The sequence below is a fragment of the Euphorbia lathyris genome, chromosome 10, assembly GCF_963576675.1.
Source record: "Euphorbia lathyris chromosome 10, ddEupLath1.1, whole genome shotgun sequence".
NCBI lineage: Eukaryota > Viridiplantae > Streptophyta > Magnoliopsida > Malpighiales > Euphorbiaceae > Euphorbia > Euphorbia lathyris.
Window position 1 is genome coordinate 34512797 of NC_088919.1, and position 17320 is coordinate 34530116.

Here is a 17320-nt window from a genome sequence, read left to right on the forward strand (position 1 = left end):
GATGTGCAAGAGGGAGCGTACTAAGCAGTTCCACAACTTGAAGATTAAGTTTCCTTTAATTTTCAAATGTGTGAGGCCTAACTTGTTTGTCTAACTTGTGGATATAGTTTTTTTTTTGTAGATTCTTCCTTCCTACCTATTCAAGTCAAAACATAACATCTAAAGCATTGAACATCTATGTTTGGCAAGTAAACAATGGATTCTGGTCTTGCTAAGTCCACCCAACAAATGTCATGATTCCTAATTTTTCCAGCTTTACAATATTTGCGTTTGAATCTCCTAATTGATGTTACAAAAGTCCATAAATTGGAGTGTGGATAATAAAGCCAATGTATCAAAGATACCTTAATGGTAGAAATGATGGCTTAATGGTAGAAATGACGCTTTACACAATAAACAAATAAGCTTAATGGTATTAAACATAAGAGGGTAACTTCACAAAAACAGTTGCTGGAAGTAAAAGCTCATAATACTAGCGAAACTAAGTTCATACACATTTCATAAGGACACAAACTCTAATCTGTCATACCTATGCATTGATTCTGACCTTGCTAACTCTACTCAAATCAAGTACTTAGACCAACATCAACAACATTTATATTCATACAAATACTCAATGAACATCTATCACTATGCCGAGAAGAACTTCAAATGATGGTTCAAAATCGTCCAACAGAAAATAAAATTGTCACGGGGCTCGTTACCGTCTGATAGAACTTCAGATGACGGTTGCATTCTGTCATTTGAAATAACCTCACATGGCATCAGTATATTGGTACGCTGATATCTTATGCGTATTTCAATGATGACTTATTTATTATTACTGTCACCTATATTACCCTTAAATGACAGCCTACTAAATAAAAATGTCAAAAACATTATGAGAAATTGGCTTATTGGTTATTGTGATGACAGTTTTCATAATGATTTATGTCATTGTAGTGTGTTACATATGACATAGGTCCTAATCAATTATGTCAAGGGATTTATTTTCAGATAACAAATTTGTTTCATTATTTGTCTTCCTATTGTTCTTTATATGACATTTTTTAATCCGAATTGGCTTGCTTTCTTCTTTGCTTGGTATTTCATTTGAAATTTCTGGATTTTATTTAGAAGCCAATTCATGTATGTACCTGAATAATGAAATAATAGTACTCAATGAACATCAAACTATATATATATATATCAAAGATTTGAAATTAATTACAGACAATACTCATAATCTGTATACACAAGAGTTTAATTCAATTGTTGAATCTAGTCAGAATAAAATCAATAGCAACTCGATGTGAAATACAAATGGTTCATCTTCATTCCCCAAAAAGTATTATCTAATTGTCTAGTTACCTGCAATGCAAAAAGAAATCATTGATTAGACCACAATTACAATGCAATTAACACAGCAACATACTCCACCCTTTTCCCTTCTCCATGACCTTTCACTTTTCCACCCTAAAAACCACTATAAATTGAACAACCTTTTCAATTTGGATACACCATAAACTTAAAAAAATCCATAAACCGGTATACCCTAAGCATACAATGTTGTCCGATATTCAGCGCCTTCACATACGCATGCAGTTGGAGTTGAACCAACTCCGGCAGGAGTTACCCAGATGGCTCCTAAGTTGTCGAGGTATCTCATTTTTTGTTTCACCCAGGAGTTGTGCATTATTCTTCTTCTTGTTTTTCTGTTAATTCATGTTTGCTATTATGCAAGTCCTTTGAATGAAGACCAGCCAAGATGGTCTTTCATGATAAAGGACCTTCAATACACTCCTTATGAAGGAGGTGTATACGAAATTGAAATCTGCTTCTCTATCTGTTTCCCCTCCAGACCTCCAATTGTAATATCACAAAGCTTATTGTTACATTATAATATTATATATAATACTATGCATATACACTGATCAAATTATTCATATTCTCAGTTTCGCTTCAGAACTAGGATTTATCATCCTAATATTAGTCCTTTGTGGATGATATCTCTTCCCTAGCTCCTTGTTTGCCCTTCCTATCCTGTTGCCACAGTTAGTTTTTATCTATTTCTTTGCTACGCTACTATCTACGTCACTAATCTAATTTATTTTATTTTGGTTCGCATTTCATGAAATGAGAAGCTATGTTGATAGGTTCGCATTTTATGAAATGAGAAGCATTTTGCTGCTCATTTCATAAATACGAACCAAAATCATATGCTCGTTTCATAAAACGCGAACCAAAAATCATAAAATGAGAACCCAACATAGCTTCGTAAATCATAAAATGTAAAGCAAATTGATAATTTATGAACCATTAAATTTCTTCTAAACATTCAAAACTATGTAATTTTTCTTTAGTGTTTCTATGCATTTCTGTATGTATTCCCAATTCGTTTATTGCAATTCTTCCAATTACCTGCTTCGTTGAGATTATATGAAAATTGAGTTTCGATTCTATTAGTTTCTATTTTCTTCGCTGTGCTTAGTTCTATTTCTGTTTACTTCGTTGTTCTTAGATTGGCGTGGAAATCGAGTTTCGATTCTATTAGTTTCTATTTCTGTTTTCTTCGTTCTTAGATGGGTTGAAGAAGATGATGAGGGGTTTGTAAAGGTATTTTTGAAAAATATATTAAAAGAGTCTAATTTAGTAGCATGTCTAAATGAGTATAAAAATATAAATTCTCTCCATTAGGCTAATTTTGTAATTAACCCAAAAAGTATTGATTATAAAAAGGGATAAGGTACCAAAATAGGTTTACGGTTTTTGAAGAAGTATCAATTTAGGTTCCACATACAAAATAGCACCAATATAATCTTAACGTTTAAAAAAACATACTAATTTAGACCTCAATAATAGAACGTGAGACGTCATTCATATTACTCTGTTAAGTTCTATCAATTGTACGTGGAGAGAGAAATCAGAACTTAACGAATTAATATGAATAATTTATCATATTTCGTTATCAATGTCTTTATTCATATGTTTTTTTAACGTTAAACCTATATTAATATTATTTTATAAGTGAAATCTAAATTAATATTTTCCCAAAAACCTTAAATCCTATTTTTGGTAAATAGGCATCTTATTATCTCTTGTAAAAACCGAAAATTAAAGTAACGTTGATAAGGAAAATATTGTGAAATTGGGTGCTTTCCGTCAAGTTCAACTAGCCGAACGAAAACTCAATACCAGGAAAGGGAACCTTCTACAACCTCCATTTCCGTGGAATTTATATACTTTTTCTTCTAAAATTCTTTTGTATTGAACTACTTGCCATGACTCTATTGCATAAACTTCGAACACCTGCGACTCTCAAATTGGCTTCCATTTCTGTTGATTTCTATAAAATTATAATCTGTCAATCTGCAAATAGCCCTAGGTTCTACAAGACTAGAGGAATTGTTCGTGATGGCATGGATCGTGATATCGCTTGCCAAATCTCTAATGCCTCCATTAAACAAGCTCAGGCTGCGCTTTTAGACTACTTGCATTGCACTAGAAGCTTACAATTTTCTGATGCAGAGCATATTAGTAGAAACTCACCTAATTTTCTCGGAAAGCTACTGAAGAAGGTTAGTATTGCTGATTCTGATATTGGAGAATCTATAACTCGCTTGTTGTGTTTTCACCCAATTAATGAATTTGAGCCTTTCTTCGAGAGTTCTGGTTTAGTACCTTATCAGTATAAGCCTCTTCTAAAGCGTGATTTGATGTTTTTAACTGATGATGATTTACTGCTTGAAAATTATCATGTTTTATGTAATTATGGGATTCCAAGAAATAAGATTGGGAAGATTTATGAACAAGCAGGACAAGTCTTTCGTTACGAGTATGGTGTCTTGGCATTGAAACTTAAGGCCTATGAAGAACTAGGGTTTGAGCAGTCTTTTATGGCTAAAATGATTGTTTGTAGTCCCTATCTTTTGATTGGGGATGTGAATGTAGACTTCATTAAGTCAATGGAGATATTGAGAAAAGGGGGAAGACAATGCTGTTGGATTGAGCAGCATTTGTCTGAAAATAGCTCCATTAATTGGAGCCAGTTGCATACACTTCTTAACTTACTTAGGAACACAGCCTACAGTGAGGAAGACTTGAGTTTGCTGTTAAGCCGGCATCCGGGGATTGTTTTTGAGAGTTCAGGGGAAAAGACATTATCACTGATTGGTTTTCTATTGAAATTCGGATCCTCGATGAACCAGATATGTCATATGTTCCTTCAGTTCCCTCAGTTGCCAGTTGGGAAGTTTCTTCTGAATTTGAGAGGATGTTTTCTTTTCCTCAATGAAATTGATATGGAGGCAGTAGATATACAGAAGATCATCTGCTCCCATTCGCTTTTGCTGGGTTCATATGCATTGAAGAAAACAAATACATTGATTTGTACTTTGAAGGTGGGAAAGAAGAGAATTCGTAATGTCATCATGCAGAACCCAAAAGAGATGAAGAATTGGGTGATGGGATCAACATTTGGACCATTGCCAAACTTAGGAGAGAGGAAAAAATCACAAATGCTGAAGATTAAATTTTTGACCGACTTGGGATTTGAAGAGAACTCGAGAGAAATGGTAAAGGCACTAAAGGTTTTCCGAGGTAAAGGAGCAGAGCTCCAAGAGAGATTTGATTGTATTATGCAAGCTGGTTTGGATAGGAAGGATGTTATAGAAATGGTTAAATCATCCCCTCAAATTCTTAATCAGAAAAAGGAGGTTCTCAAAATGAAGATTGATTTTTGTGTAAATGATTTGAGATGTCCCGTGTCGTATTTAGTCGTCTTTCCATCATATCTTTCGTATACGATCGAGAGAGTCGAGCTTAGGGTAGCAATGTATAATTGGCTCAAAGAGCAAGGAACTCTTGGTGCTGTACTTTCTTTGAGCACCGTAGTTGCTTGCACAGAGAACTTTTTTATCAGAAAGTATGTAAAACTTCATCCTAGAGGCCTTGAAGTGTTTCAGGAGCTGAAGGAATTCTTTTATTCTGAATAGTAGCTGTCCTTTGCTTAACTAATAGCTTAATTGCTTCTGCCTGTTCTATAGAGAACTCACTTGGGGAAATTTGACTTAGTAATGCGTTCATGCCATCATATGAGCAAAGGAGATGTAAGAGTAAGTGCTAGTCCCTTTTTTTATATATGGATTTCCTAGTTTGTTTTGTTAATGCCTGACCATTTGGAATCTCCGAAATGAATGTTTCTATTAGTTTAATACCCCATTCTACAATTTAACACGAGCTTTTAAAAATTTGTCCATTACAAGTTCTAGTACCAGGAGATGCTTCAAGTAGTCTGTGAACCTACTGAAACTGTAGTGGATCATAAATCAAACCCAAGAGTTGATTATTTTACTGTCATTTTTCTTATGTTATAAATTTGATAAATTTTGGAGCCCATTATGACCATGAATCTCTGTGTTGGAGATTTTATTTTGGGCACATTTTTTATGTTTATCATTGCTAGACTTCAAATTTATTGAGATTTTTGTTCTTTTCAAAATTTCAAGATCATATAGGTGCTTTGGAATTGTTTTTCTAATCATTCAGAAACGCATAGAAAATTTGGTTTAACTAGGTGTATGTGACAGTGATATTTACAATATTGTATCGGATTGAGCTATCAGTCCAGCTTTTGAGCATTTATGAAATACACATGTTAGTTATCCTTTGATAAATCGACCTGTTGATATATATGCCGTTTCGCATAGTAATCAATCACATATGGTGTAGTGTAGTTATTGCAATTGGCATTATATTTCTTAATTTTTGGGGGACAAGTGATATTCTGAGAGTATGTTTATCATTAGTTTGATGGTAGTCACACCCACACACACATGTTTATAGCTTTTATATGTCAATCGTGCAATAGACAATGACATGCTTCCTATTTTGTTGCAACATTAGTGCATATTTTATAATTTGAATACCCTTCTCTTGTGATCTTTCTCCTCAAGTGTGAACAACTTGTTTTTTCTTTGTAATTTTATTTCCTTCCTAGTTTTAATTATTGAGAACGATTTGTTTACTGATAAGGGACGAGAAGGGGATCTTTTACAGGCGCAAAAGATGCATGTCATTTTTTGCGTGGGGTCCTTGGAGGACCCGGTCCGGTCCCCTGTAAAATTTCCGGACAAGAAGATGTTGACAGAGTATTAGCTTCCTAAGGAGATGTGAAGGATCTGATTTTTTTTTTTTTTTGTTTTGTTTTGTTTTACATTCTGCAGAAATGAGTTGTTGCTGTCAAACCCACTATCCTGTGGGTTTGGAGTTGATTTCATTGTTCGTAGATTCATTGTAACTCAATCTGAAGAAGAAGATGATGATGACAGATAGGGAATGTGAGCATCTTTGTTGCAGATAATGGGACTATAGGGCCATCTCAGATAGTGCAAATAGAGACAAACCCCTAGCTCATACAAAATTAGGGTTGCTGCAAATGTGACGGAGAATCTCCATTTATTATATGGGTTGGAGACAAGGGAAAAAAGAAATGGGTTGGAGACGAGGGAAAAAAGTTCTCTAGAGACGGGCATATGGGGCGGGGACGGGGACGGAGATTTCTTTCTCCACCCCACTGGGATCCCCACCCAATCTCCATGACAATTAATAAACTTTTTTGGATTGATTTTTAAATTTGGTGTATTAATATTGCCTTCATATGATTGATGCATTTTTTTTATTAATTAAGTATAGTAATATGTTATAGATTATATTTAAATAATCATATTATATGGCAAAATTTTAAATTTCACTATTTATTTATTGATATTATTAAGTAGCTATGACTCATTTAATTTTTAATGACTTTGGCCCGTTTGTTTATCAGAAAACATTACATTTTTTAAAAATATTGGTTAAGCAAATATTTGTGTTGGGTAAAATACTTTTTGGTATTCGATCAGAACATCCAAAAACAGTGGTGGGTGATTATTATTTTTCAAAGGATTAGAACGAACGAATTATGATTTCAACAGTTTAAAAAGATGTTTTACTCCTTTAAAAAGGAAAAGCAATTTCTTTATAATTTTTTTATTGATTGATTTAAAATTTTCTATTGACTCGAGTGTTTTAGATAAAACAAGTGCTGAAAAATAAGTATTGGATTTTTTAAGTGTTAAATATTATAAATGTTGAAAATATTAAATGATATAACTGTTTGATAAATACGAAAAATAAATGATAATTTGTAATTTAGAATATTAAGAGTATGTGTAGATTTTTAGAGATTAAAGTGAAGATTTTTAAGGTTCAGATTTAGGGGAGTTTTTGACTAGATTTATTGGATTCAGTCTCAATTTCAAATTTGAATAACAATCCTGCTTAAATATTTTGGCAGATTTTTAGGATCAATTTTTATTTTTATTTATATACTTGGATTTCCATCTCAAAGTTAAGAAGTTGTCAGAAATTAATTAGTTTTATTTTAGAAGTAGAATTTAGTTTTTTTTTTTTTTTTTTTGCAGAGATTACTTTTTAGATTAGTTCAAAGAAAATATTAGTTCATAGTTTTTAATTAGTTAATATGTATTAATCTATCAGATTTAAGAATTAATTTTCAATTATTATTAACTAGTTTAAGCTTTTGAATTAATTTTCAGATTTCATTATTATGTATTCACAATTATTTATAAAAAAATTCCACTTTGAGAATTCATCTTTTCCCATCCTGTCATTAAGACCTGAAAAAACTACATCCATCATAATTCCACAAACTCTTAAAGTGCTCATCCACTCCAAGTTTAGAAAGACGATTGTTTGAGTCGACAGGTTTCAAAAAAGATTCTTACCCTCTTGTTTCTGTTTACTTTTATAGATCTCTCTATGAATTCTAAATTGGTTATATCATAAGACACTTTATTTCTTCATCTTTAATACAATTATCTATTCAAATTACTTTTCATGTTTATGAGTTCTTTAATGTCTGCGTAGCATATTGATTGAACCATTCAAAAGTCCCAATATTTGTAGATCCATATTGTGAGTCTAATTTGGTTGTCTTTACCAAAGACGGTAGGTATTGACGTCACCACAGTAACGGACCCGGATTTCTATTAATTTATTTTATCGTATCACATCATTTTCACTCTTGGGAATTTATAAGTTGCTCTAGACTATATTAATATAACAACAAACCCAATTCAATTTTCCATCACCTAAATAACGATCCAAAATCGAGTAGTCCGGTACTTGCGGTATAAATCTCGGGGATTCTGGACTTTCCAGATTTCATTACTTGATAACAACGGGGTACACTTATCTCTTAGTGAGTGTTTGAGCGTTAGCTCTAGGTGCATCAATATCGCCAAGAAACTTAACAGCATTTTTATTGACGATAACATCGATAACCACGATAGTTTTTGCTAGGCTTGGTCTTCTAATGGCTTTTTCCCTGTTAATTTTACATATATTACGCAGTTGGATAGTACTGAGAATTTGCAAAATGTTAATTGGAAGAGCATTTGGCATATTCAAGTTCCGTATAAAATCTGCACATTTTGTGGGTTGTGATTTATGGAAAATTAATAGGGAACTATAAGCATCATCGGTGAGACTTTATTGAATCGGAGGTTTGCTCCAGTTTTAATTACATTCGGGGACCACACTTCACATTTTGAGGGACTGACCAAAAGCAAAATAAATTTGGGATACTTTTATTCCGGTCAGTTTGCGATAGTTTTGGAACTCGATGAACCTGCAATATTGGGTAATGTTTAATCTTAATGATTTTTTCATCCGGAGTTTGGCAGAAATTAGAAAATTTTGTTCTCTATCACTATTTGGTGAGTCTGGAAATGGCGTTGCAACAGAGTGTTTGAAGGGAAAGATCAGCAGCTTCAGATGATGATCAACTTCCTTAGAACCAGTTTTGAAGAAAACATAATCGCCTATAGGATGGATATGGAGAGGAACATACACACTGGTTCTAGACGAGAAATTCAGGTGCAATGACATCCTCCAATCGCTAACATGTTCAAGCTAAATACGGATGGTTATGGCAAAGGCAACCCCGGGTCGGCAAGGAGTGGCGAGTTATTTGAAATCGAGAAGGAAACTGTATTTCAGGTTTCGCGCTCAACATCAGTATTTGTTCAACTATTCAAGCAAGGTTGTGGTTTATCTATAAAGACCTGAAGCTTGTGTGGAGCTTAAGCGTTGACCATCTTGTTATGGTGAGTGATTGTAATTTAGCAATTTCTTATGAGCAGTAATAGAGGTGGTAACTCGAGTACATGTAACAACCTTATTCCTGCATGTTCTGAGCTTATTAATAAAAGTTGTGATGTCAGAATTCATATCTTTAGAGAAAGTAACAGAGTGGCGGATAATCTGGCTAGCTATGCATGGAGACATCCATGTGTTTCAAAATTTCCCTCTTAATGTTAGTCGTGAGTTATGGCAAGAGGTTAGTGGGATTTTTTTGGCCTGGAGAGGTGACATTTTAAACAGTGTTTCTATGTTTTATCTTTAGTTATGTGTTGTTTTGTTTGTCTTTCCTGACTCATCGAATCCCTTATATATAAGAAAAACTACAACTTGTTTTTTCTGTTAAAAATAATAATAAGAAAAATCACAATAATAATATAACATTTTAAATTACCATCAATTATAAAACTAATGAAATAATATTATGCGGGTCTTCAACTCGTTAGAATAAAAAGTCTATTTTAAAAATAAAATAAAAATATATTAAAACCTTATGAAGTAAAGAGGAAATATATTTATACGCTCCTTCACCATATTTCTTCCCTTAACTTAACTTGTCTTGCTTGTGCAGTTGTATCTACTTCTCTCAGCTTCCATTTCATCTACGATACGATTGCGATCTTCAAACTCTAAATCTTTTTGTTATACTTCTTTTGATTCATGTCACATCTGATCTGGGGCAATCTTTATATTCTCATTCAGATAATTGTTTTCACCCTTTTTATTGCTCTTTGCTACTTGCTCAAAAACACTTGATACGAACAAAATGAAACCAAACCCCACTTCTTTCTTGGGTTTTCAATAGCTTATCGATTGGATAAATTTGGTATTTTCATCACTAAGTTCTTTGTCAATACATATGCGACTAAAGGATTTATCTTATGAGGTAAGCTCCATTTCTTTCTTTCTATGTATAATATGATGTTTCTGATCCGAATGCATATCCTCTTTGATGTTGTGCCTCAATGCTTTGTTTGGCTGATGAAACAAAGTAACTGAAAAATTATAAGTATTGTGTTTTTCTCTGTTAAGCATATCATATGAGAAATGGCTTTCATTTGCTGCAGATAGGATTGAGATTTGGGGTTTATTTCCATTTTTTCTGAACAAACCAACTATGAAATTTATGGTTATTTTTATTGTCACATAAGATAAGATGAAGCTACCATTGATTCATTTTTACCTGGTTCTTGAATCAGTTAGGTTGATCTAGGATTGGGATTTGATGTTCAACTTTTTTTCTCCCCAATTCTAGTTGTTTGGGACCTCATCTTTCTAATGCCTTCTCATTTTCAGGAAGGATTTGGTGTTGGTCCCGTGTAACGTGATGATATTAGTTTCAAAGGGGGTTACGAACTATTTAAAAAATTTCACGTAAGGCTGACAATTAATTTTTAACTTAGACTTTCACGAAGTCTTTTAGCACGGTGGAACTGAGTAAGTTTTAGATATAAGCTTAGTCAACAGGTGACTAAGTCTGAATCTATCCTTGAGTCAGGAGATAGCACTTAAGTCTATTCCTGAACTCAGCTTCTCAGTTCACTCAACTCAGCTTCTGTTCTTTTTTGCGTTTAACTAGGCAGTGTTATAGCAAGAAATAATTTAAGGAGATAAGGGTTAGAAAGATATTACTCAGCAGACGTATCCTGGTTCGGCCTCTCCGCCTACGTCCAGTCCCCGGAATTCCTTCCGAGCTTTTTAGAATCCTCTACTGAGCTCTTTAAAGGTAGAGCACAAACCTTTTACAATATCAAGCTGAGTATACAAGAGTGCCTTCCTCTATTCCTCTACTCACTCCTATTTCTACCGCTGAGTACTATGACCGAGTACTCAGCTTCTCCTTTCTATACTTCTAGAAATGATAAGTGTTTGCTTGTCCTAAACAACAATTTCTAAGACACTTTAGATGATTTAGATCACTCTAGACTTTTACACAGAATTGGAATTGGTGTAAGATTTTGCTTTGCTTTTCTCACAGAACTTCGAATATCAATTTGGTCAGCGTTTCGACTTGATTGAAGATCTGCATCGAATGAAGCATTTGAGTGGCCTATTTATAGTGACACTTGATGCACCGGTAATTTCGAATTTTGAAATAACCATTGGAGGGAAACGGCTTCCTGTCGCTTTCACTCAGTACGTGCTCAGCGTCCTTGGCCAATCAAATTCTTGTATCTTCTATCTTCGGCAATGCTCAGCAGCTTTTCGTCAGAAAAAACAGAATGTCTCCACATTTATGGTAAAGTCTTCCCGACAGCTTTTTGCGTCTTCTGAACTTTACCCAAAGTAGAAATACTTTGTCTTCAAGTTTATTCAGTTCAGTCGCTGACCTGACTTTCTTGTCGCTCAACTCAGCAGCTTCGTCTTGAAGCTTTTGGTCGAAGGCTTCTCGATCCTTCTTTTTGCTGGGCCTGCATTTTACTCAGTACGAACTGCGTTTTGATCTACTTGGGTCGTAAGGCTTTGATTCGTTGACTTGACTTTCTCTTGTGGGCCTTTGGGCCATTTAACTTAATGTCTTATGAATTAAATAGCTCAACATTGAACAAACACATTAGTATGAATAAATCAAAGCATTTGAATTTAATGTGTTTAGAATATTTTTATCATGGAGATTTAATTTAAATAATTTTGTCAAATCAAAATCATGTGGAAAGGTGTTTCAACAAACTCCCACATTTTGATGTTGGCAAAAATATTCAATAAGGAACTCAGTGTTGAGCTCCCCCATGATAGCTGACCTTCATTTCTTAAGATACTCCCCCGTAAGGGTTGAACCACTTACATAGTTTTACTTTAAACATTTTAAGGTTTAATCAAGTAAGTCTAAGGTCAGTTTTCAGAGTAAGGTCAGTGCTTGGAACATTTTCACTTTACTCAGTTTTGATATTACGTTAAGCGGAAGATTAAGTTCAGATATCAAAGTAGACTAAGTGAATCAGTTGGGACTGAGTAGTTTTACTCAGAGGCCAAGTACTTGATTTAATTTTTTTTATGTTCACAAGCTTCAGTTACTGTGTTCAATGAGTTTAAGTAAGACTATATGTGAGAAAGGCCATGAATTTAGATCAACACAAAAGATATGCATAAAGCGATAAACAAATAACACAGTTGTTTTAGAAGAAGATACGATAATATTTAACTCAACATAGCAAGAAACATGTCAGCAGCAAATACACAAGTTAAAAATATCTATTGCCTAATGTTGACAGAAACTTGGTTCGATTTGGGCTTGGTTTGCTAACTTGACTTTGTTGTATCTTGTTGCTGAGGTTGAGTGCTGGGAGGGACAGCAGAAGTGGAACAAGGATGTTTCTTCGTTTGAGTTCATGCTGGGTGTTTGTCTTTCTCCCCCTTTTTGCCAGCATCAATAGGCTAAGGGATAGCAGCATAAAACTTCCCTTGATCAACAGCACGAGTTAGCAGTGTTGAATACTGTTGGAGTTGGCTCGTACTGTGTTTAAGCCCATCAAAAACTTTGATACCACTAGCCATGTCGGATGCCGGAATCTCCATATGAGAGCTGATGACGCTGAGTATGAACTCAAGTGACTTTCCCATCCAGGTAATGGAGTCCGTCATTTTGGCGTAGGACTGATGATACATCCTGAGCAGTGCAACATCATAGTGATGGCGCTGATTGGACTGATGTGTGACATGCTGATAAGTGGACTTGGCGAGTTAGAAGATTTCAGATGACTTCGCCTGGTCAGTTTGCATCTCTTCTCTGGATAAGCTTAGCATACGAATAGCTTCAGCGATTTGCTCTACTGTGCATTGAGAGGAAGAGGAAACCAAGTCTCTAGTGGCAGTCAGCTCTGTGAAGACTTGAGCTACTTGAGCTGACTGAGCTACACCGGAGGTTGCGGCAGATAAGGCATTCAGCTTTCCTTCAATGGTATCCATATGATGCACCATGTGTAGATGAAGGTTAGTCATCTTTGTAGCAAACTCGTGCTTTGGCTGTTGAGCGACCATATCGGTTAGCACACACAAAAGCTCCTTAAGACTTTTGAGTTCAGTCAGAAGTTGCGTTATGGTGCTCAGTTGAGTAGGCTCAGCAGAGTGACACTCATCATCAGAGGCATGAGTGCGTTGTATGTCTGCGATCAGTTCTTGAGCAGCTTGTAGGATTCTTTTTCCAGAGTGGGAAGTAGTCAGGAAGCTCAGGGGGTCAGCTGATGAATTCTCAGGAACTGAACTCTGGTTGGCAGCAGGTGGTTGGACATTTGATTGCTCACCAGGAAAGAAGGTGCCCTCTTGATTGAGTGAAGGTTGAGCGATGGGAGTGGCTGACTCAGTGTGGAGATCAGCAGCAGGTGCTGACAGATTTGCTAACTGCTCAGTAGAAGGATTGAGTGGTGCAATAGCATTATTTACCTGCTCAGTGTCATTCTGGAGCTGAGTATGGACTTGTGGAGGAGTCAGCTCGAGATTTTACTGAGTAGGAGTTTTCTCACTTACTTGTTCATGTAATTGAACAGTAGGTTCTTCGATCACTTGCTCAGTTGATGCATGAGCAGCGGTGTCGGCAGACTTCTGATCTTGAGGAGCGTCAGCTTCGGCATGTTCCTGACTGTGAGAAACAGAGGCTTGTTTTTCCTTGACTGAAATGGGCTTTGCAATTGGTTTTGAAAAGAAGTTGAAATCCAAAGCAGTCAAGTCGACAATAAGGTTACGTAGTGGAGATTCATCCAGAATGTCAAACACGGGTGGTTTGCGTGACTTCCGTTTGAACCTTTTCTCACTCCCTTCTTTGGATAGGTTTGGAGAAGGGATTTAGTCAGGAGAATTTGTGTTTGTGGACTCAAGATGGACGTCCTCAGCCTCAACAGTTGTAGGTAACTCAGTGTCAGCAGTTGGGGATTCAGTTTCAGGCTCAGTAGCCGGTTCTTTGGTAGTTGATTTGCTCGGTGCAGTCTTCTTAGTCTTCTCAGCAGAGACATACTTATTTTGCTGATAGCTGGGAGTTTGTGCACTTTTATCAGGTTCCTAAGCTCGCAGGAAGAAGGAGTCGTCTAGAATAGCAAAGTCCAGAGGAGTTGCATTTAATGGTGTAACTCTAGAAGCCTTCTTCCTCTTTAGGGGTGGCTCAGTGTCCTCTGGTTCATCCTCAACCACGTGGACAGTGGCAGGTCGTTTTTGGGCAGCCTTAGCAGGCTCAGCTTGCTTCTTAGCTGACTCAGCGGGAGAGGGTTTGGTCAGTACCACTTTAATTCTCTTGGCAGTTTGTATTACCGGCTGAGCTTTTTATGCAGCTGACGTGTTTGCTTTTCTCTTTTTCTCTTTACTGGGCAGCTCAACTTCCTCTTCATCTTCTATCACAGTTTCCTTTCCTTTATTTGATTTAGATTTGAAAGGAAGGCTGTGTGCTAGTCCAGCAAGGATTTCAACTGTGATTTCCATCCCTACTATGCTTTCTTCACCCTTGAAGCTGATCTGATGATCCTTGGGGATCTCGGTGATGAGTGATCCCATTTGAAGAGCTCCAGTGCTTCGTTGAAATGCTCCAATCAGAAACATAGGCATGTTTAAAGGTTTGTAGTTCAGCATGTACCATAGGAAACACTGCTCGAAGTTGGATGAAGAAGATGTGGCATTGACCTTTGGGAACAAGTAGTTGGTCAGGAGATAGTGGGCGTGTCTTTGATGCTGACTAAGTGAGGTGCACAATACTTCACCAACGTGACCTTTTGGCTTACAGAACTCAGTTGTGTACTTGACTCGTTTATAGTCATTGCTTTTCCTTAATTCAGCTCCTTTCGCCTTTAGGTTTAAGAGAATGGACAAGTATGACGGGTCGATGATGATTTGTTTCTTGTTTACATATGTGACCATGAAATCAACATCGGCTGTAGCAACCAATAGATTTGTGTAAAACTCAGTCACAAGCCTCGGTTAGGTTAGGCCGTTGAGAGAAAAGAGTTTGGTCCATCCGTTCTTGGATATCCAGTCACTGTAGGGTTTCTCAACTTCGACGAAGCTCTTGGAGAACCATCGTGAAGCGATGACATCGAGGCCTTCAACATCCGAGAATACAGATCGAAAGGTTCTCTCCTTAGGTTTCTTACCCTTGTCTTTCTTCTTCTTCTTTGAAGGAGTTGAGTGTTCGGTGCTTGGGTCAAATTCCAAGGATGCTGACTTCATCCATGGGTTTGTCGTGCCGACCATGACCAGTTTGAGCCTCTTCTTCTGAGGTTTCGACATACTCCTACTCAGGAGGAGAGCCAGGATTGATGTCAGATCGGTTGTTTTTGTACTGATCATCGGAGAGGTTTTGGGAATCAGACATGATGTTCTTGAAGAGTTCTTAGGAATTTGTCTACGAGTTTGAGATTTGAGAGAGAGAGAGAGAGAGTTCGTGTGCGAAAATCAAGCATAGAAAGTGAATAGTGAGAAATCTTTCACTATTTATAGCCGGTAGGTGTTGATTTGATAGGTCGGGGAGAATGGTGGGAATTTGAACCATCGATAGTCAGTCATTACTAACATTAATTGCGAGAAATGGTGCATCGTTTTACTAATGATGACGCTTACGTCATCCTAGAGGCTACTTAAATACGCTTGCGAACCCTAATTGTGCAAGTTGCTTTACTCAGCAACATAGTTACTCAGCAGTTCAAGTGCTAAGTGTATAAGTCAGTTTTATAACTTTGTATGGTAAAAGCACTCAGCATGCATAATAGTTCAGCATGTAACAAATCACTCAGCATGAATTATACTTAGAATTTATTGAATATGATTAAACATACCGATAGCTTCTCTAAGTATGTTGAATTGCTCACGAGCCAGCGGCTTGGTGAAGATATCAGCAAGCTGTTCATCCGTTGGGACATAGGTCAGCTTGATCTCACCTTTGAGTATGTGGTCTCTGATGAAGTGATGCCTTATGCTAACATGTTTCATCCTGCTGTGCTGGATTGGGTTCTTTGATAAGTCAATGGCACTTTTGTTGTCACATTTGACTTCAATCATTATGGTCTGAACACCATAATCTTTTAGCTATTGTTTGATCCAAAGGACTTGGGCAACACAGCTTCCAGCAGCAATGTGCTCAGCTTCAGTGGTTGATAAGGCTACTGACGACTGCTTCTTACTGAACCAAGACGCAAGATAGCTTCCAAGGAAATGACATCCTCTTGAAGTGCTTTTTCGCTCCAGCTTGTCTCATCCATAGTCAGCGTCAGTGTATCCGAGAAGTGTAAAATCATGAGTGTTGGGATACCATAAACCTGCATTCACTGAGCCTTGCAAATATCTAAGGATTCTTTTTACAGCTATGTAGTGAGATTCCTTAGGGTTAGATTGATATCTAGCGCAATAACATACTGAGAACTGAATGTCCGGTCTACTAGCTGTTAAGTAAAGTAAAGAGCCAATCATACCTCGATATAATTTGCTATCTACTGACTTACCATTTTCATCAGCATAGAGGACAGTGTCAGTGCCCATTGGGGTCGATATTGGCTTACAGTTTTCAAGTTCATATTTCTTCAATATCTCCTTAGCATACTTCGTTTGACTGATGAAGATGCAATTCTTTCCTTGTTTGATTTGGAGTCCAAGGAAGAAGTTGAGTTCTCCCATTATTGACATTTCAAACTCAGTCTGCATCTGCTTACTAAACTCCTTGCACATAGATTCATTAGTAGAACCAAAAATGATGTCATCAACATATATTTGAGCCAGCAGGGTGTCTTTACCCTTTCTCTTAATGAATAAGGTTGTATCAGATTTGCCTCTTTCATAATTTCTAGTCGACCGGAAACTGGTCAGCCTCTCATACCAAGCACATGGTGCTTGCTTGAGACCGTACAGAGCCTTTTTGAGTTTATAAACATGGTTTGGGAATTTAGGATCCTCAAACCCTGGAGGCTGATTAACATAAACTTCCTCACTTATAACTCCATTAAGAAATTCACTTTTAACATCCATTTGAAACAATTTAAAATTCAAAAAACTGGCATATGCGCACAATATTCTAATTGCTTCAAGCCTTGCCACTGGGGCGAAGGTCTCACCGTAGTCAATACCTTCCTGCTGACTGTAGCCTTGAGCTACAAGTCTTGCTTTGTTTCTGACTACATTCCCTTGTTCATCCAGCTTGTTGCGGAAGACCCATCTTGTTCCTATGGTC

At 36.5% G+C, this 17320-nt stretch overlaps 1 protein-coding gene across 2 annotated transcripts; it reads left to right on the forward strand.

Moving 5' to 3' along the window:
* Positions 1 to 3123: 3123 nt before the first annotated feature.
* LOC136209754 (transcription termination factor MTEF18, mitochondrial-like) lies at positions 3124 to 6696 on the forward strand. 2 transcript variants are annotated; one of them, XM_066001337.1, is made up of 3 exons: positions 3124 to 4903; positions 5025 to 5093; positions 6204 to 6696. In XM_066001337.1, the coding sequence occupies exons 1-2, from the start codon at positions 3261 to 3263 to the stop codon at positions 5050 to 5052; spliced, it is 1671 nt and encodes a 556-aa protein (XP_065857409.1). In that variant the 5' UTR covers positions 3124 to 3260; the 3' UTR covers positions 5053 to 5093; positions 6204 to 6696. The 2 variants fall into 2 exon arrangements, with proteins under 2 accessions (XP_065857409.1, XP_065857408.1); XM_066001336.1 differs by having other exon boundaries at positions 3125 to 5093.
* Positions 6697 to 17320: the final 10624 nt, after the last annotated feature.